A 21,417-nucleotide genomic window follows, 5' to 3' on the forward strand; every position below is an offset into this window, starting at 1 on the left:
TATATTAATTTTAATTCAAATTTATATTTATTTTAATATATTAAAAATTTAAAATTCATAAACATCAAATTCAAATTCTAAGTTCAGCTACTAATTTTTTAATTGATGTTGAGCACGATAACAAATGAATAAGTCTTGCTTATACCATTTCTCGATGCCAATAGATATGAGAGCTGAAGTTTAATTTAACCTTTTTTACAAGGATAATAATAATGTAATATAATCTATAAAATTATGTTATGTTATAGTTAATTTATATAAAGGCAAAATGGTTGTATATATCTCTTTAGGTTAAATATTATTGCGCTATTATATTATCAATCCACACATGCCTTAATTATTATTATACTATAAGTCCATATATGCCGCTTACCATTATAAAGGTAGTTCAAATATGTATTTTCTTCGTTAACTCCATCAATTTTCTTTATTTTTAAGAAATTCAAAATAACTTATTTTTATTTTAAAAATATTTTCCTCTCTACTAATCTACTAATTAATGGAAAAGGAAATATATACTTTTGAACTATTGAAAATGATACGTAAATACCCTTCATTATATTTTTGGGGTATTTGTACCCTTGTCATCTAACTTTGGATACGTATATGTTCCCGAACTATTGAAAATCATACTATATACCCTTCACTTAGGCAGTGCGCGCCACGTGTCCTCATTCAAAGAAATTAACCCAGTTTCCTTAGCAATTTATCCCTGACTTGATGGGAAAATGTTCTACGTCCGGAGTTGGAAGCAAGTTTTGTGAACGCATCGATTTTGGTTTGTCAAGAAATAGGCATGGACGAAACTCGCTTTCAACTTTGGTCATATAATATTTCTTCGACAGGTCAGGGGATGTCCTTTTGGATGAAGAGAGGTAGCACGCCCCGTTTAATTGAAAGATATATATGTATCATTTTCAATATTTCAAGAGTGTATACATACTCAAGTTATACGATAAGGATACAAATAATCCAAAAATATAATGAAAGATATTTACGTATCATTTTTAATAGTTTGGAGGTATATATGACCCTTGTCGGACTAATTAAACCCACCAACCCTAAAACCTTATTCCAACACCAAAAGAAGAAGGAAAGAATGAGAAGGAAACTCTGATCAGAAATCTTAGTATAGCTTAATTGGATTTGGCTAATTACTTAAATTTTTACTTTATTGATGTAGGTTTGATTTTTTATCACTGATTTAAAAAAGAAAAAAAAAATGAAACTTTAACTTTAAAAAGGGAGAAGAAAAAAGAAAAGATAGGAAAGTGTACTTATTTAGACAAGCAATAGTAGTAAATCCTCCCATCAATATCAACATAATGTGAATGTAATAAAGTTAGGTTGGACCATACTTGCCACTTTACTTTAACTTGCTCACATTGAGTTGTCTATTGAATTCTTGACTTTATTCATTCATTTATTCAATCAAGACAAGTCACCTTCTTATCTTGATAAGTTCAATTACATCTCTACAACTCATATCTTAAAAATCCACTCCTAACTTGTACCTACCCACCATCTATTACACTTTTATTTTTCATTTGTTGTTCGATATTCGTATTAAAATTCAACTAATTAAAATTCACATCGGGTAGAGCCCTATTCAGGGATAGCACTCTCTATCAAAAATTTTTTCATACTTAGAGCTCGAATTCGAGACTTCTGATTAAAGAAAGAACAACCTCATTCAATGCACCACATCCTTCGGTTGTACCATCTCTTACACTTATGTGTGTCAATATATATTTATTTTTTTCTTCGTGTGATACTGTTTAATTTGATATAAAATTTAATAAATAAAACAAGGCCTTTAAATTTTGTGGTTTAAAACAAATGTTGAATAATTGTATAGCTATCCTCTATAAATCATTTCTTTAGGGATAAAATAGAAATTTTAAAGTTGTATTGTTCGTAATTATAGATAGGCAAAATTGAATTGAGTTATCTGATATATCGATATTTATTTCTAGTAGAAGGTAGCTGATATTTTGTAAATTTAGTCGACGTACATGAAAGTTGGCCCAAACACCTATGTATATATATACACACATATACATATGTGTGTGTTTAATTTTTTACCAGTATTCAATATCACTGGAAAAAATCTGATTAATCATAATCACCTTATGAAATCCCGCTTTTGAAAAAAAAAAATACCGTGATTATATTTCTAAAATTTAAATTTAAAACCTATGATTAAAGAGAGAAGAACATTATATTTTTTGGTGAACTCTTCCTTGTATTGGATTGAATGTGACAAGAGTGAGATCAACTTGTTACCTACAAATTAAGGTTGTGCATAAAATAAATTAATTCACTACCAACAAGTTTAATGAGAATTTTGATTGTTGAATATTAAATTGAAATATATCACCTCTTTCTTAACAACTAACAAACCAATCTCAATTTTCAAGAGGGGCAACACGTTGCATATGATATTCCACAATAAATAAATATACAATCACAATGTTTGAGAAATTAAAAAGAAAAATAAATACGAAGAAAAGTAATATCTCCTCTATTTTAATTTATGTTATATTTTTCATAGAATTATTGAATATCTGTTGCTAATAAAAAATACGAACAAAAAATTCATGATGTCTCTTTCACCGTTCGCGTTTAATTGTCACAATTTGACTTAGCATATTCATTAAAAAAGATAATCAATAATATAATTATTTTATCATAATATTTCTAATAAATGATATTTACATTATGTGTTAAAATTATTATTTTTTAAAATAATTAATATTAAAATTTTTAAAAATTATCTTTTTTTGATATGATCAAAAATAATAAGTAAAAGTAAAAATATAATTAAAAAAAATAAATAAAAAATAAAAATAATCAAAAGTACACAAACTATCTAAACATCATAATTATGAATAGAAAAATAAACATAGTACGAAAATACATACACATCTTACCATTTGTAGAAGGCCAAACCCATTGATGGCCCCTACATTTGGCACGATCTTTCACTTAGGCACCTCAACTGAACGTTTTTCATTTTTGGCACTTCAGGTAGCCATAAAGTGTGTCACTTTGACACTTTTTGCATGATCAACTGTAAACCCTCACGTGCGTGGCTACACTCGCTTTTTACGTGGATTAATTGACCAATTAGATTATGCCAACTCATTTTAATTATCCAACTCATTAATATATACACAATTAAATTAAAAGATAAAAATACATAACAAACTAACCAATTAATTGCTGACACTTGACATTTTCTCAAATAATTATAAAATTATTTAACCCCGTTAACCCCCAAGTCATCTTCTCCAACCTCACCACCCACTCCTTTGGACAAACTACCATTCTTGTTTGCACCCCCCCCCCCCCCCCCCCCCCCCCCCCCCCTCCGTCCTCCCCCCCCCCCCCCCCTTAAGTTATCTTCTCCATTTGGCAGGCAGCCCCTCCCTCCCCCAGCCCCCCTTCCTCGCAGCTCTGCCCCATCATCTTCTTTGTGTATGTTTATCAATAGAAATCTTAACACATTTAGTAGAAATTTGCTAAAATCTTAACCTATTTAGTAGAAATTTGTTATGCTTTTGTGTATTTTTATTAACTGTGTGAATTGAAACATCACAATCTCTAAAAAAAAATAAGCTTAAATTCACAAAAATGGTGAAATTTTTTTCTTGATTTTCTCCTTTTGTTTTTCCTGTTAATTCGATCAATGAATGTAACATCATTTTAAGAAGGGGACTCATTTTAAGAAATAAGAATGATTAAAATCAACACAACGGAAAATTAACCATTCTTATTTCTTAAAAAAGGAAAATTCTTGATCTTTGTTAAAATCAACCATTCTTATTTTTCAAATAGCGAATTAACCTTATTTCTTGATTTTTTGTTTTTCTTTTCTGTTAATTCGATCAATGAAGGAGAAATCCGTGTATGGATGTGTTAAGGAAATAAAAAAAATGGTGGAAAAAAAAAATGGACTCAAAGAGTAAGAAAGAAAGAGGAGGAAGATGAAAAAATTATGAAAATACCCTGAAACGCATTTAAAAGTGAGTGTAATACACTCTCTTTGCTGAATCAACAAAAGGTGTCAAAATGACACACCTATAGCTACTTGAGGTGTTTAAAATGAACATGGTCCAGTTGAGGTGCTTAAGTGAAAGATCGTGCAAAGTTTTGTGGGCCACCGATGGGTTTGGCCTTTGTAGAAAGGAACAGGGGTGGACATGGTATGGTATATACCGAATTATCATATTGAATCAAATTTTTATGGGCATGGTATGGTATATACCGAATTATCATATCGAATCAAATTTTTTATGGGCATGGTATGGTATATACCGAATTATCATATCGAATCAAATTTTTTGATATCGTGATTTTTGGTATTATGGTATTTGGTATGGTATACGGTATATGGTATACATTTTGATTTTTTTAATATATGGTATGATATACGGTATTTACAAATGACATATCAAAATACTGACTACCATACCGAATTATATATAGTTACATAAGTAACTTATATATATATACGCAAAAAAAAAAATACTTAGTATTAGTATAAAATGTTTAGACTTTGGAACTTTCGCTATTCTATCTTGATTGACACGTCTTTTTGGTGTAATTGACTAATAAAAAGAATTGTTTGTACTTCTTTTTCAATATTTTTATATGTGTAATGCATTTTTATAATACAATTAAGACATGTTTTTGATAAGTCGAAGTAATATTACTCTAGTATATAAATATATATTATCACAGTTAAATAAATTATGATTACCGATTAGCATACTGCAAAATACCGAAATCAAACGTCAAAATATCGAACCATATCAAATTAATATAATTTGATAATAATATAGTATCGAAATTACCATACCGAAATTTCAAATATCATATCATACCATATATGATATGCGCAGCCTTAGAAAGGAGGAATTTTCAAAGTGCGTTATAATTTTCCACGTCCATTAAAAAAATAAATTACGATTTCTCTACCCCCAATATTTAGTATTTATTTATGTTCAATTTTGCCGTTTCAATTATTTAATTTGACAGCTTAATAATTGACTTGCGTTATCACTCCCTCTCCTACCTCCATTTTCCTTTTACTCCCTCCGTTGTTTTTACTTGATTTTTTAATTTATAAAATTAAAAGAAATATATGATATTTTTAATATTATTTTTATGATTTAATAATTATATATATTATTTAATTTTATATTTTTTAAAAAATAATTAATAAGATTAATTTATATAATGTTACGTTTGTAGTTTTTTATTTTTGAATTAATTATTATTATTATTTTAGTTAGATCATTTGTAGTATCATTTCGTGTTAATATTATTTATTGTTATGTTGCTCCTATCTTTTGTACTCTCTTTATATTTTTTTGGGGTCATATTTTATCTTGAATCGAAATCATTTATCTATTAGCAATAATTTCTCTACCTCACACCTTGATATAGTGATAAAGGACTGAGTATACTCGATCCGCTCAGACCCCATTATGTAGAAATACTTAGGATATGTTGAAACTGTAGTCTTAATAAGGTTCAAGCAAAATTAAACGGAGGAGGTAAAATAAAGGAAAAATAACACAAACATACACCTTAACTTACTTTATCTACGTAATTTTTTATTCTTATAAAATAATTACAAAAATTTCAACTAATTATGTATCTTTATTGAATGTATTGAGAACTAATTATGCATCTCGACAATTTTCAAATAAAAAAAAAAATTAAATCGAAAGCGTATTATGTATCTTTATAAAGGAAAAAATGTATCTCCATTAAATGTATTATGTATTTCAACAAATCTAAATTCTTTAAAAACTATATAATGTATTATGTATTTTAACAGACCCAATTTTTTTAAAAATATATCAAAAACTTATGTATTTCCAAAAGAAAAAACTTATGTTTATTAGATGTATCAAAAATTAATTATGTATCTCGAGAAATTTAAAACCGGAATTACAAAATGTAAAGATTTTCTCTAATTATTTGACCAAAAATAAACTTTGGTTTATCTTGTTAACCCCGTCACCGTTTTGTAACGGCGTTTGGTCCATTTGTGTAACGGGTTGTAACTGGTGCAGTTACTTTCTCATCAACCCTTATCAAATTGTTAACCTCCTTTATCAATTTCCTCTTTTTCCCTTCATTCTTCCTTTTACATCACAACCCATTACTTTTTTTTTTTTTTTTTGGCAAGATTCACAGCATTTTTCAGGTATATCTTGAGTTTTTTTTTGCCCTTTTGGATCTTTAAATTTTTTTTTTTTAAAACTAAAATAAAATTTGTACTTTTTTTTGTAGGTACTCCTTTTTCTTACAAGCTTGTGTGGTACATTCTTGAAAATTTTCCATTTGGATCTTTTTTTTTTGGCAGTTTTATGTGTTATTCATTTGTGTTACTTAGTTTTGTAATGGCTTGTTTGGTTGCAAGAATTGGTGTTTTTGATCTTAGAAAGGTTGAATCTTTAGTGGTTATTTGTTGAATTTATCAACTAAAATTTGTGCTTTTTATGTATGTACTTTTGTTGTGTTTTTTTTTTTTCCTTACAAGCTTGTTTGGTATGTTCTTGAAATTTTTCCTTTTGGATCTTTATTTTTTAAAACTGAAATTTGTCAGTTTTATGTGTTATTCATTTGTGTTACTTAGTTTTTTAATAGCTTGTTTGATTGCAAGAATTGGTGTTTTTAATCCTAGAAAGGTTGAATCTTTAGTGGTTATTTATTTAATTTTTTAACTAAAATTTGTGCTTTTTATGTATGTAGTCTTGTGTTTTTTTTTCCTTCCAAGCTTGTTTAGTATATTCTTGAAAATTTTCCTTTTGGATCTTTATTTTTATTTATTAAAACTGAAATTTGTAAGTTTTATGTGTTATTTATTTATGTTACTTAGTTTTTTTAAGGGCTTGTTTGGTAGCAAGAATTGGTATTTTTGATCTTAGAAAGGTTGAATCATATTGAAATTTTTAACTAAAATTTGTGCTTTTTATGTATGTAGTCTTGTGGGTTTTTTTCTTACAAGCTTGTTTAGTATATTCTTGAAATATTTCCTTTTGGATCTTTATTTTTATTATTTTTTTAAACTGAAAGTTGTCAGTTTTAGGTGTTATTCATTTGTGTTACTCAAGTTTTTTTTAATGGCTTGTTTGGTAGCAAGAATTGGTGTTTTTGATCTTAGAAAGGTTGAATCTTTAGTGGTTATTTATTGAATTGTTTGATGAAGTATTAATTTTTCCTTGTGGGGTTGATTTCTTACTTGAGTTGTTTTAATTGTAGGCTTGTTTGGAATCATAGTCTTGAAATTTTCCCTTTTGGATTTTATTTTTGTGAACTGTAAGTTGTAATTTTTACGTGTTATTCATCTGTGGGATTCTTGTATTTTTTTTTGCTTAGTTTTTTTAATGATACAGGTTGTAGACTGTAGGCTTATTTCTTATTTGGAAAGGTTGAATTTTGATCTTGGAAAGGTTGAATCTTTAGTGGTTTTTTGATGAATTGTTTGATAAAGTTGTGATTTTTCTTTGTGGGGTTGTTGTTTTACTTAGTGTTTTTTAATTCTACAGATGTTTTAAGATTCAAATGCTTTGTTTGGAATCAATAATTGGCGTTCGGATATTGGAATCAGGTATTCTTGAAATTTTTCCTTTTGGATCTTTACTTTTTTAAAACAAAAATTTGTACTTTCATGTATATACCTTTGTGAGGTTCTCTTTTCACTTGAATTTCATTTCTTAAATTGTAGGTTTGTTTGGAATCAAGATGGTGTTCTAATCTTGTGAAGGTTGAATCTTTAGTGGTTTTGTGATGTATTGAGTGATTTTTCTGATTTGGGTGTGTTTGAAATGCATTTGGAACTGGTTTATATGGTTCTTTGGTTATCCGTTTTGGCTGGAATTTGAACTGATTCAAGGTTTTCTGAATCTTGAGGTTGTTGATTCTTTTGTGGATATGTGGATGAGGTTGTCATGGTCATGTTACTAAGTGTTAATTGTGGTGGAATTGTTTTTCCGAATAGGCGGATCGATGATTTAAAGTCGGTTAGTTGGGAGTGGATTCCTTATAGTTTGTGTATGCATTTTCAAGATCCTTATTCACATGTATACTTGGTTAGAACCAAAAGCAGTTGGTTCAATTGAACCCCGTGCTAAGGGCTAGTAGTGCCCTTACAACGATCCCGAATAATAGGAAATGCTTGCAAAGGGGAAAATGGGTGAAGATCTCCTTACAACTTTAACCATTGAAAGCAATCATTTGTCCACCCTCTTGTCCATGGATTCCGGTTCATCTTCTCATGATGAAATGGAGAGGGAGTTGATCCGAACTGTTAACCATTTACAGCCGCCTGATATCAATCTCCCACTCGAGCCCAGCCCCCCTCCTCCATCGTGGAATGGTACGTGTGATATGCTTGTTGTAGGCCTTGGTCCCCAACATTATGAGGTTGAGACAAATATTAGTGTCGTCACAAAGGTTGGAAAGAAGTGTGCCAAGCGGCTTGATAGTATTTGGGGGGCTTGGTTTTTCTTCACTTTTTACTTCAAGCCAGCTCTGAATGAGAAGTCGAAGGGTAAGATTATTCACGAGGGTAACGGGGTTTCTCGGTATGATAAATCGGATTTGAAGCAGGATGTTTTTCTTGTTCAGCATGATATGGAGAATATGTACATGTGGGTTTTCAAGGACAGACCTGAAAATGCTCTCGGCAAGATGCAATTGAGGAGTTACATGAACGGGCATTCACGTCAGGGAGAGAGCCCCTTTCCTTTCACTGCAGATAAAGGTTTTGTTCGATCTCACAAAATGCAGAGGAAACATTACAGAGGTCTTTCCAACCCTCAGTGCCTTCACGGAATTGAAGTTGTTAGGTCGCCGAATCTCACTGGTCTTGATAAGGAGGAGCAAAAGAAGTGGATGGAGCTTACAGGCCGAAACATGAACTTCACGATTCCTGCTGAAGCCAGTGACTTTGAATCATGGAGGTGCCTTCCAAATACAGACTTTGAGCTTGAGCGGCCTCCTGCATTGAAGAATAACTCAATTCCCCGTCCAGAAAGATTGTTAAATGGCTCTGGTCTGAATCTGTCTACTCGACCTGCAAACCATGTAAACGGAGAAGGATTAAACATTTTGTCTGTCTGCAATAAGAGGAAGAGGAATGGATTTCCTCGAGGAAACAATGACGATGGCTGTTTACCTAATACTCAACATCCGGAGAGGCTTCCGGATACCCATCCAATTAGCCCACCGTGGCTAAGAGACTTCTCTGGTGCTATGCAAACGGCATCTGGTCCAGTTACAGCTGCAAAAACTATTTATGAAGACGACGCAGGGTTCATGATACTTGTTAGTATGCCTTTTGTGGATCTAAAAAGTGTCAAAGTTACTTGGAGGAACACAATCTCTCATGGGATAGTGAAGATATCTTGTATCAGCACCGGATGTAACCCTATCATCAAAAGGCATAACAGGACTTTCAAGCTATCCGATCCATCTCCCGAGCAATGTCCTTCAGGGGAATTTGTCAGAGAAATCCCCCTTAGGACACGCATTCCAGAAGACGCTAAACTAGAAGCATATGGAGATGAGACGGGAACTATGCTCGAAATTCATGTGCCTAAGCAGCGCGTAGGACCAGAAGAGCACGAGGTCCTAGTGTGCCTTCGCCCCTCGCCTTGGACCACACATGCATATGTTGATTTGACAGAAGCAATGGCTTGAGCTCTCTCTCGTAGGTAGTAGTCATTATTTACTGACCTCAATGGAAACGATACTTATATTTTCTTCTAATTCATCGGGAAAGAATCTTTGTTCTTTTCGCGCTCATCAACCAATGTGGAACACAAGATGCTGATTTTTGCATGCCCCTCAATGTCCACACCATTTTGTTCCTGCTGCTCTTTGATCTTTTATTGCTATTGATTTCAATTTCATGCTGTTCTCTTATCATTGAATGGTATTTGTGTTTAAATCTCTGTCTTGATTCTTCATGTCGCGTATTTTGTTGTCTGTATACATACTTATCGTTGCATATCCAGCCTTTATCCTAGTTTTGCTGAGGGCGCAACCCCATTTTTCACCTTGAAATCGGTGAAAATATGCAGACTTTCTTACTACTTTTCGTGGAGGATTAGATTCAGTAACTGGGGTGGGGTGGGGTGGGGGTGGGGTCTGTGGCTGACTGATATTGTCCTATCACCATTTAGCTATTGCAATCCTTTTCTTGATAGCGGGTCACATGTATAAGACCAACTGGGGTATTGATCATGGACTAAAAGATATTTTAGAAGCCCATAAAGGTCCATTTACAAGTCGGGGCCATAAAGGCCTTTATGAGATCCTAACAACGTCATGGCATGCTCAATTATCTCTCAACTTAGCTATGTTTAGGCTCTTTAACCATTGTTGTAGCTCATCATATGTATTCCATGCCCCCTTATCCATATCTAGCTACTGACTGTCGTTGTTCACACATCACATGTGGATTGGTGGATTTGTCATAGTTGGTGCTGCCGCCGCGCATGCAACCATTTTTATGGTAAGATATTATGATCCAACTACTCGGTACAACGATCTATTAGATCGTGTCCTTAGGCATCGTGATAGCTTTTGTTTGGCACTATTGGACACGAATGTCCATTATAGTTCTGCACTAAGATTGTTCATCTTCTGATACATCTCTTCTTTACCCGAGAGGATGTTGTTCAATAATTATGAAGATTACTCCAACTGCAGCAATGCAATAGTTGTTCCCTCTCAGGCTTTGTCTATAGAACTAACATATACTTGCCACCAATGCATGCATCATCATGAAGTAAAGACCACTTTTTCCCCCTCAGGCTGTCTACTTTTTTCCCTCTCAAGCTTCGTTAACTAGACTTGAGAACAAACGCCTGAAATGAAATATTTTGGGTGGGTCGAGCTCTTGTGTCAAAGTAATAGCTATAAATAGTCATAAGACTACTTTAAGAAAAGAATAGGACCTCTTATGAGAGGTAAAATGCATTACAAACATATACTTATTATTTCATTCCACCTCTTATGAAAAAAAAAAAAAAAATAGAGATAATACATAAATATGATTCTAAACTTGCCACCAAATTATAACTTTAACCTTAAACTTTGACAGTGCATAAATATGACCTTTAACTATTCAACACTGCACAAATATGATCTCCGATCCTATATGGCTAAACGCGTGTTCAACACGCAAAATTGGACGCGTTCAACTTAAAATCTAAGGGCATAATATATAAATATGATCTTAAACTTTGACAGTGCAAAAATATGATCTTTAACTATTCAAAACTGTACAAAAATGATCTTTAAATGATTTTTCACTATTATTTTTTTATTATTTTCGGCTCAAAGATGAAAATGACATCTAATTTCTTTTGTCATTGCAGAAAAGAGTAATATTGAAGATTTATTAATTAGATAGGTCAACCTCATACGAAAAAGTCACGCGGATATGTATATATATTATAAAGCATAGGACAAATTTAAGTTATATAATATATCTAAATATAATTTATTTAAATACTAAATTAAAGATGAAACTATACTAATAATAAAAAAATTATAGTTTTAATAACTTTATTAAATTAACGTTATTAAGACATTATTAAATTAATGCAGGGGCGGATCTACGTGGTTGCCATGGAGTTTATCCGAACCCCCTCAGTAAAAAAATTACGTTATATATATAAGGTAGAAAATTTATATTTATGTACATATATTAATATTGAACCACGATGAAACAAGACACTTAGATAACCCAGTAGTGTTATTTGCTATTCTTGGACGCTTCCTTTAGCCTACTGCACGAGTTTAATTTTTTAATTAAAAAAAATTAAGTGTTGCTCCTATAATAATAATTAAAAAAAAAAGATGCCTTTTTAGCAAAAAAACAAAACTTTGACAATGCACAAATATGACCTTTAACTATTCAAAACTGCACAAATATGACCTCCCTCCAAACCAGCCCTTTTAACGATGTGACACCGTATGATTGAATTATCTCTCCACGTAAGCACGAGTGAAACTCTCGCATGAGATTGCAAAATCAAATGTCATATTTGTTCAAATTTTAAATAATTAAAGATCCTATTTGTACACTATCAAAATTTAAGATCAAAGTTATAATTTGTTATCAAAATTATAATTTGTTGTCAAATTTAGGTTCATGTTTATGTATTAATTTAAAAAAAAAAAAAAAACCTTAAAAGAGTGTCTTTGCGATATATTTATACAAATCTTTTTATGCTAGCATCAATGCAAATTTCCTCTCTTCTGATGAGGGGTAGCTTTTTCAACTTTGGGTCAAATGCATGGAGCAAGGATTGGTATTTGGTTTGGGATAGATGTTATATGAGACGAGCAAGAGCTTAAAGATGTAGTAGTAACATCACAAAAAACAAAAGTTGCATTTAGCTTACAATAATTGATTAACTTTCACATTCACCGGTTCAATTAACAGCCAGATCAAAGAGCAAATGTAGGGGGGTCATCAGCCCTACATTTAAAAAAACTAGGACAACAAGGTGAAGTTTTAAGGATTTTCCAAGTACCATAACAACAACAGAACCAAACTACTATATTCCATTTTATTGGCTACTAGGGCTAGATATCATCATTATCTGGGTAATGTGGAGCTTAATCAACTTCTTCAATCTTAGGGCCAGCACCACTAGCACCAGCAGACGGACCATCGTCATCCATGCCACCAGCCATGTCAGGACCATCAGCGCCACCCTGGTACATCTTCGCTATAATAGGGTTGCATATGCTCTCGAGTTCCTTCATCTTGTCCTCGAATTCATCAGCCTCAGCTAACTGATTTCCGTCAAGCCACTGAATCGCCTGCTCAACTGAATCCTCAATCTTCTTTTTATCCTCAGGAGAAAGCTTCGAACCGATCTTCTCATCCTTGATGGTGTTCCTCATGTTGTATGCATAATTCTCCAATGCGTTCTTAGCTTCGACCTTCTTCTTATGCTCTTCATCTTCAGCTTTGTACTTCTCAGCTTCTTGAACCATTTTCTCAATCTCTTCCTTAGACAATCTTCCTTTGTCATTCGTGATGGTAATCTTGTTCTTCTGGCCAGTTGTTTTATCCTCAGCAGAGACGTTTAGGATACCATTCGCGTCAATGTCAAAGCATACAGTGATCTGTGGTACACCTCTCGGTGCTGGAGGAATGCCAGTGAGTTCAAATTTACCAAGCAAGTTGTTATCTCTAGTCCGGGCTCTTTCACCCTCATAAACTTGAATCAAGACACCAGGCTGATTGTCTGAGTAGGTCGAAAACACCTGCTCTTTCTTCGTTGGAATCGTGGTGTTCCTCGGAATCAATGTGGTCATAACACCACCAGCAGTCTCCAAGCCAAGGGAAAGAGGAGTAACATCCAACAGCAAGAGGTCCTGAACTTTCTCATTCCCTTCACCACTCAAGATTGCAGCTTGCACAGCAGCTCCATATGCAACAGCCTCGTCAGGGTTAATGCTCTTGCAGAGTTCCCTGCCATTAAAGAAATCCTGCAGCAACTGTTGCACCTTTGGAATCCTCGTAGAGCCACCAACAAGAACGATATCATGAATGCCGCTCTTATCCATTTTAGCATCCCTCAAACACTTCTCAACAGGCTCCATACATTTCCTGAAAAGATCCATGTTAAGCTCCTCAAACCTCGCACGAGTAATCGTAGTATAGAAATCAATTCCCTCATAAAGAGAATCAATCTCAATCGTCGTCTGAGCAGTAGATGAGAGCGTTCTTTTCGCCCTTTCACACGCAGTCCTCAACCTCCTCAAAGCTCTAGGATTCCCACTAATGTCCTTTTTGTTCTTCCTCTTGAATTCTTGAACAAAATGATTAACCATCCTGTTATCAAAATCTTCCCCACCAAGATGTGTGTCACCAGCAGTAGCCTTCACTTCGAAGATACCTTCTTCAATTGTAAGAAGTGAAACATCAAATGTACCACCACCTAAGTCAAAAATAAGCACATTTTTCTCCCCTGTACTACTCGATTTCTTGTCGAGTCCATAAGCAATTGCAGCAGCAGTCGGCTCATTGATAATACGCATAACGTTGAGCCCAGAAATAGTACCGGCATCCTTAGTAGCCTGACGTTGCGAATCATTGAAGTAAGCAGGGACAGTAACAACAGCATTCTTGATTGTTGTTCCAAGAAAAGCCTCCGCAATTTCCTTCATTTTAATGAGGACCATCGAGGAGATCTCTTCCGCGGAGAATTGTTTGTCTTCGCCTTTATAGTTAACAACAATCATCGGCTTGTCAGCTGGTCCTGGGATAACCTTGAAGGGCCATAGCTTCATGTCACTTTGTACTGAAGGGTCACTGAACCTCCTTCCAATCAATCGCTTAGCATCTGCAATCAAATGTGAAAAGAGTTTTAATTAAGCATGAACACACATATAATTAATAAAAAAAAAAAAAGAGAGAAAAAAAAATGTGTCTTAAGTTTGAAGTTCAAAAGAGAACTTTTGAAATTATGAATTGACATGCATGATTATCAAATAAAAAGAAGATATATCATTCAATTCTCAAGAACGAATTAATTTGATAATTCAAATATAAAAAGAACCTTTTTATGATACTTGTGGACCAACAAAACAGGGGCAAAGCTACCAGTTACGAGATCGAGGTCGATAGAAAAATCTTCTTAGTAGATCAGCTGATTTTATCACCACCTCGTAACCACTCACCCATTTTCCCTTTCCCCCAATTTTCCTAATTTTTTTTAAGATAAAGATCCTGCACATGCAAATCAACAACAACAACAACAAAAAGAGCTTTTCATCGCAATTTACGCCACACATGTCTATCCCTTTGATGGATTTGACAACTTCCCTACAGCTAAATCACACACTTATAATTGTTTATAAACAAAATCAGGGACGGGGATACAAAGTCTTGCTTACCCTGCATTTATGTATCCAAAAATCAACTTTGTAACTTGAAAAATGATCTAAAATTGGTAAATATGCATTGAAGTTTTGCAAGTAAAAATCCCAAAATTTCTAAAGTATTAAACGGAGCCAACTATAGAAAACTTCAATGATCAGATTTTCAGCTTCTCAATTTCATGGACAACACAGATATTTAAGAACAAATGTTTAAAATCTACGGCCATACGCTAAATTAAAATCAGCTTGATATGTACAAATATCAACAAGCTACATCCACTAAAATTCATAAATTCACAATCTTAGCTCAAAAGAGGCCGAAATTACAAAGCGAAAAAAAAAACTTCAAAACTTACCAAAAACAGTGTTGGTAGGGTTCATAGCAACTTGATTTTTAGCAGCATCACCAATCAACCTCTCCGTATCAGTAAACGCTACATACGAAGGCGTCGTCCTGTTGCCTTGATCATTCGCAATAATCTCAACACGATCATGTTGCCATACACCTACACACGAATACGTCGTCCCTAAATCTATTCCGATCGCCGGTCCTTCACCTTTTCCAGCCATTTCAACACTAGAATTTTTTCAACTATAACAACAATAACAATAACAAATACAAATCAAATAGCAAGTAAGTAGAATTAAGTAAGTATAACAAGTACAATTCTTCTTTGTTGAATAATGTGGAGGAAATTGGTGAAAGTGAGAAGGGTATAAGTAGTTGAATTATGGAGTATCTAGAAGATTCTAGCTGATTGGATAACAAAAGCGGTGGTGAGTTTTGACAGCCAATTGGTTTGCAGTTCGAGTGAATTCTAGAGATTTCTATTGAGTTCTAGACGTGTTACATAATACTTGGATCAATTTTTCCTCATTTCGTTTATTAGTCTCTAATACAACAGTATAATAATATTAAAAAAATTACGAAAAAAAGTAACATACTTAACATTATAATTATAATAAATAGCAATATTTTTATAAAATTACAGTTGATAACAAGAGTAGCATTATTTTACTCATTAACTATACAATTGCATTTTTTTAAAAAATTTCAGGAAAATCTGCATTCGCTACACCTGAGTTTTTAACCGCACTATGTAAATCTGGTGCGACAGCTCGACTCAAAAGCCCTACCTGAAAATCGATCTCAGATAGTTGTGGTGGGTTTTTAACCCTCAACCAGTGAGCCACACCACAAGGGTGCACAATTACATATTTTACTCTCACTACTTTACATTTTCTTATTTTTACTCCACTATTTCACCTCCCTAAATATAGTCATATTGTTACTTTTTTTTTATCTTATTTTTTTTATCATTTTATTTTATTTTCACTTTATTTTATCTCTTCTATTTCTCTTCTTTTTTATCTTTTTCATTTTTTTTATTTTTTTTTTTTATATTTGAAGATAATTATCTGCATGATCTTCAAGATTTTAAAATAAAATATCATTACTGTCTTTTACTCTCTTATATCTCTACCTTTTTTTTTCTTATTAATTTTTTTTATCTTATTTTTTATATATTTTTATACTTGGCTCAATTTTTCCTCATTTCGTTTACTAGTCTCTATTTTACTTGTATACTTTTTTTTTTGTATATATATATATATATATTTTATTTCATCGATGTTCGATAATCACATTGGAGTCTGACTAATTCAAATTTTCATAGCATAGGGCCTCATTCGAGGAAAAGCGCTCCCTACAAAAGATTACTCAGAGCTCAAACTCAAAACCTCTAATTAAGAAGGGATTTTTTCATACCCAAAACTTAGAGCTCGAACCCGAGACCTCTGGTTAAGGAAGATTTTTTTCATACCCAGAGCTGAAGCTCGAGGACTCTGATTAAGGAGAGATTTTTTCATACCCCAAACTCAAACCCGAGACCTCTGATTTAGGAGGGAGTAATCTCATCTACTCACTATATTCTTTGGTGGTTCCTTATATACTTTTTACTAGAACAATATATCATTTGACAGTCGCGGTTTCAAGGATTTTTATTAAGAGAATTTTAAAATGTAAATACACTAGTTAAGGGGGATTTAATATTTATAATACATATATCTATCTATCTATCTCTCTATATATAAATTAAAATTATGTATATATAGTATAATTTTTTTATTGAAGGAGATTCGAGTGAACCTCCTGAGTCTAAGTTAGCTCTGCCACTGTCGTTTGGTGCAAAGATAAAAAGAATGAATTGCGAAACTAGTTTTAAGTTGAATTTATTTTATATTTATTAAAATAAAATTACAGATAATTAACTTTAAGATAATTAGTCTCGAGATATTTTGTCCTTAAACCAACTGAGCTCCCAGAATATTAATATTGTGGGCATTTGTACGTCACTTAAATTTGGAAGTCTTACAAATGTCTTTAATTTGGGTATTATCTTAATAATTTATAGTTATAATTTAGGTATTTACTATTTGTATCGAGTGATTGATGTGTCATGCAATATAAATAAATTATTTTAATTTTTTTTAAAAGAAAGTTCTAATTTTTTTTTTCTTTATCGATATCAAGTGAGTAGGGGATTGTATTCGTGGGTGTTTATAAGTATATTTAGATTGTATCGATGAATATAATTTGGGTGTATACTAAAGATATAAATAAGAGAAAATGCATCAAAATTTTCCTAAACTTGTCACTCTAATTTACTTTAGTACTCTAACTTTACATCTAATTATTTATCCCTTTAATTTCGTTTTGAGCGAATTTAATTCCCCTAAAAAATGGAGAACCACACATACAGTGGGAAGTGGTTTACACACCTCTCCACGTGTCAATTTTTTTCAAAAATATTTTCTAAAGTTATTTTTTTTCTTTTTCATCCATCAGCTTTAATTTTTTCTTTTTCATCCATCCATCAACTTCAATTTTTTCATCCATCAACATCAATTTTTCTTTTTCATCCATCAACTTCACGAGAATACACACCCAGATACACTCCTCTCACCACAAATCTGCACAGACACATAATACATATACACATACTCTCTCAATTTCCATGGAAGAGGAAGAGAGCAACACAATACCACAATACATACAGACGCACAAATATAGATATATACACACAGAACAAAGAGAAGAAAGGAGTAATCTGACTCATTCATTTTATATACACACACAGAATTCATTCACTCACACAGTCATAGGAGAATACACACACACACACCAAAAATTAGAGAAAAATAATCAAGAACAGTGGTAGATAAATATTTCAGTCTGATTTTCCGGTGAAATCTAGGCGGAAAATGTCATCTCACAATCGTCCATCATTTCTTTCCAGTCTGAGTTCATCGATGAAGCTCACCGGAGCTCCACCATCATCAAATCAATCGAAAAACGTCATTGACAGTGACCAACACCGCTAAAAAGTAAAACAGACGAATTCCACCGAAATTGGCTCCACCAGCAAGGGGTAGCGTCGTTGATTTTATCAACGCACCACTGACTACTCTTCATCCTCTTCATCATAAATACCACAAACTCACAAATCCACTACCACTGTTAAAACCATATTTGTGGTCGTTAACTTCATAGTACCTATCATCAAGGTCCAAGAGCAATACAACCTTCATCTTCGTCAAATTCAGAATTCTCACCATCATCGTTAATACAATTCACCCTCGCTGACAATTCCACAATACCTAACACCAACACCAACGAGAATTAAAGAAAACTAAAGAACAATAACAGGAGATGAGATGCAGGTGGTGTGTGAAGAGGCTTAACAGTGCCGCCATCGATTCCATTAAATTCGCAGCAAATCGTTCAATTTTCTCATGGATTAAATTTCAATTTCTTCATGAATTGAGTTTTAGTTTCTCCATGAATTGAATTTTCATTTTCTCATGGATCGAATTTCTTCCTCGGAGTCTTAAGGTGTAACAATTACATTCACCTCCATAGACACCTCCGACAAGCAATTTATCCTATCACCTATGCCAAGAAAATTCGATGGAACAGAAGGTGTGGGGGTGGGGGTGGCGGAACAATGAAGGATGATGTACAGTGGTAGGTGAAGAAATAGATTGTGATAGAAGAAAAAGGATGGAGAGAGAAAAATATAAAAATTAATGAATAAATTGGCATTAGTTTATTTTTATTAATTTTTTTGTTCCTCCACGCCTCCTTTGGAGAGTGAAAACACTCTCCTTATTAGAGGTGGTGTTAAATTCACTTGAAACAAATTAAAGGAATAAATAATTATATATAAAGTTAAAATTTTAAAATAAATTGAAGTGACAAGTTTAGGGGGTGATACATTTTCTCTATAAATAATAACATAGTGTAGAAATAATTTGCACTTGTATTACTTATTATATTCACACACTTTAATTCCATTCACCCTATTATATAAATTGTTATCAATTTATATCACTTGTATTCATTCAGTCTATTATTTGTATTAACACGTGCGATCTTGATGTATACACTCATAAAGGTTGTATGCGTTCACTTAATTTCGCTTGGTACACTCAAAGCGAAATATAAAAATATAAGGAAAAAGAAGGGGTTTTGCAAGGATAAAAACAACAAAAATATATTGTATAAATCAAAGTAAAATATAAAAATACATTGGTTATTGAAAAATTCCTTCTATTCACTCTGTTCGTCCCATTTTAGTTGTCTACCTTACTACTAAAAATTGTTGTTCACATTATTAAATTATTTTTATATTATTTTTACAATTAATTCTTTTTAAAAGTATAAATACTTGTTTATAAAGTTTCAATTTTTTTTAAAGAGATGAATTACTAAAAATATTTTATTATTTATAAATTCTTAATATGGGTGTAAGAGAGAAGGAAAAAAGAAATAATAGGGGCATTCCGAAAATTGAACTCGAGACCTCTCGCACCCTAAGCGAGAATCATACCAGTAGACCAAATGCCCATTTTGTCTTATGTATTTTATTTTATTAACCTAATCTGATTATTAATCCAATTTGATTTATGAATTAAGAGTCCTCGTATTTTAATACAAGTATTTAATTTATTGAGAGCTATCAAAGTTATTAAATAGAAACTTCAAAAGTTCAGGAGAAGAATATAATGGAAGTGATTTTTTTAGCTGAGGATCTTTCTGAAACAACTTATCTATCTCCTTAGATAGAAGTAAGATTTGTATAGATTCTATCCTCTTCAAATTTCACTTGTAAAATTACAGTACATATTTTGTCGTTGTTGTTATTGATTCACTGGAATGATCAATGTAGAAGATAGAGAAGTGTACTTGACAAGCAAGTGATTTATTCAATAGACACTTACGAGAACAGGCACTACGCGGACGTACTATAATAACTAAGTTGAGAAGAATTGGGAAGTCGATTCTTATCTACCTGAACACATAGAGCCCGTTTGGATAGGATTAAAAAATAGTTTTTTAGCTTAAGTAATTAAACGCTTAAAATAAGTGTTTATAAATTAAGGAGAGAAGTGTTTGGATATAAATGGTGAATCTGGGGAAAAAAATTGTTGATGTGTTTGATAAACAAGTGATGTTAAGTATTTTTTTATTGTTAAAATGACTTAAATCTCCTTAAAGTTATTAACACCATAAATAGGGTAAATTATTTATAATTTTTAATTTTAAAATAATTTTTTTGAGCAACTCCGATGTAATTATGGATTCGGTGAAAACAAAAGAGAAAGATTAAAAAAAAAATTAAAGGGAAGAGATGAAGCGAAGCGCCAAAAGAAAAAGGAAGGAAAAATATAGATTTAAGGGCTACAAGTTCGGGATATTATTGGAATTGAAGGAAAATATAAGAGATAAAAAGGTAAATATTTTGGTTAAACCTACAAAAAAATTTAATCTTAAAAGCAAAAAGCTGGGGGTACCAGCTTCTCACTTTTTGCTTTTTTTAATCTATTTTTAGTTTTTTTTAAGTACTTTTAGTTTACCAAACACTTAAAAAAACTAAAAAAAGAGATTAAAAGTTGGTTTGATCAGATTTTAATCCTATCCAAACGGTGATTTCTTTATTTATGATTAAAACTTTCTAAAAAAATCGTGTAAAAAAGATTCGAACTTCATGATTCATAACCTCTTATGTTTGGGGCATCATTATTTTCTATCCACTCTTCAACGTAAATATTAGTCTAGCAAATTGTTATTCTGCTAATTATTATTTAGCACATTGTGAAATATAATTGAGTAATAGTTATTTTAAGTTAAAACTAATATCTAAATAAAATATAATTAGTACACTGTATTGAAATTTTAAGCTTTAATTTGACGCATAAAATTTCAGTATAATGTGCTGAGTTCGAAAATTTATTGGAGTCTCAAACTCCGTAAATGATTCATGAAGCTTAAACTTTTATCGATTCAAAATTCAAAAACAGTTCCTCTAAAGAGTCAAACATCTCGTACCTTTGAACTATGATCAAATTTGCTACGACACACTCCAATTTCACGAGGTCCTATTATACCTAAACTAAATTTTAGCGTATTTTTGTCAATTT

General features: G+C 32.2%; 2 protein-coding genes across 7 annotated transcripts; one reads left to right on the forward strand and one right to left on the reverse strand.

The window, feature by feature from the left end:
• The first annotated feature begins 6,073 nt into the window (after positions 1-6,073).
• LOC107870213 lies at positions 6,074-9,894 on the forward strand. Of its 6 annotated transcripts, none has more exons than XM_047412456.1 (5): positions 6,144-6,223; positions 7,282-7,338; positions 7,416-7,472; positions 7,569-7,630; positions 7,748-9,894. In XM_047412456.1, exon 5 carries the CDS (start codon positions 8,194-8,196, stop codon positions 9,721-9,723), a length of 1,530 nt encoding a protein of 509 aa, XP_047268412.1. In that variant the 5' UTR covers positions 6,144-6,223; positions 7,282-7,338; positions 7,416-7,472; positions 7,569-7,630; positions 7,748-8,193; the 3' UTR covers positions 9,724-9,894. The 6 variants fall into 6 exon arrangements, with proteins under 6 accessions (XP_016572146.2, XP_047268411.1, XP_047268412.1 ...); XM_047412458.1 differs by lacking the exon at positions 7,416-7,472 and adding an exon at positions 6,310-6,337 and having other exon boundaries at positions 6,173-6,223; XM_047412455.1 differs by lacking the exons at positions 7,282-7,338; positions 7,416-7,472 and adding an exon at positions 6,310-6,337 and having other exon boundaries at positions 6,082-6,223.
• A 2,510-nt stretch (positions 9,895-12,404) lies between these two features.
• LOC107870215 (heat shock cognate 70 kDa protein 2) lies at positions 12,405-15,823 on the reverse strand. Its single transcript, XM_016716664.2, has 2 exons — positions 15,291-15,823; positions 12,405-14,396 (listed from the first exon to the last, which is right to left on the reverse strand). Exons 1-2 carry the CDS (start codon positions 15,502-15,504, stop codon positions 12,658-12,660), a joined length of 1,953 nt encoding a protein of 650 aa, XP_016572150.1. The 5' UTR covers positions 15,505-15,823; the 3' UTR covers positions 12,405-12,657.
• Between the last annotated feature and the right edge of the window lie 5,594 nt (positions 15,824-21,417).

This window comes from Capsicum annuum, chromosome 5 (genome assembly GCF_002878395.1).
Source record: "Capsicum annuum cultivar UCD-10X-F1 chromosome 5, UCD10Xv1.1, whole genome shotgun sequence".
Classification (NCBI taxonomy): Eukaryota; Viridiplantae; Streptophyta; class Magnoliopsida; order Solanales; family Solanaceae; genus Capsicum; species Capsicum annuum.

Coding starts and splice junctions, on each gene's coding strand:
- LOC107870213 (XM_016716660.2), top strand. CDS start 8,194: ATGCTTGCAAAGGGGAAAATGGGTGAAGATCTCCTTACAACTTTAACC.
- LOC107870215 (XM_016716664.2), bottom strand. CDS start 15,504: ATGGCTGGAAAAGGTGAAGGACCGGCGATCGGAATAGATTTAGGGACG. Junction 14,397..15,290: donor CCCTACCAACACTGTTTTTG/GTAAGTTTTGAA, acceptor ATTTGATTGCAG/ATGCTAAGCGATTGATTGGA.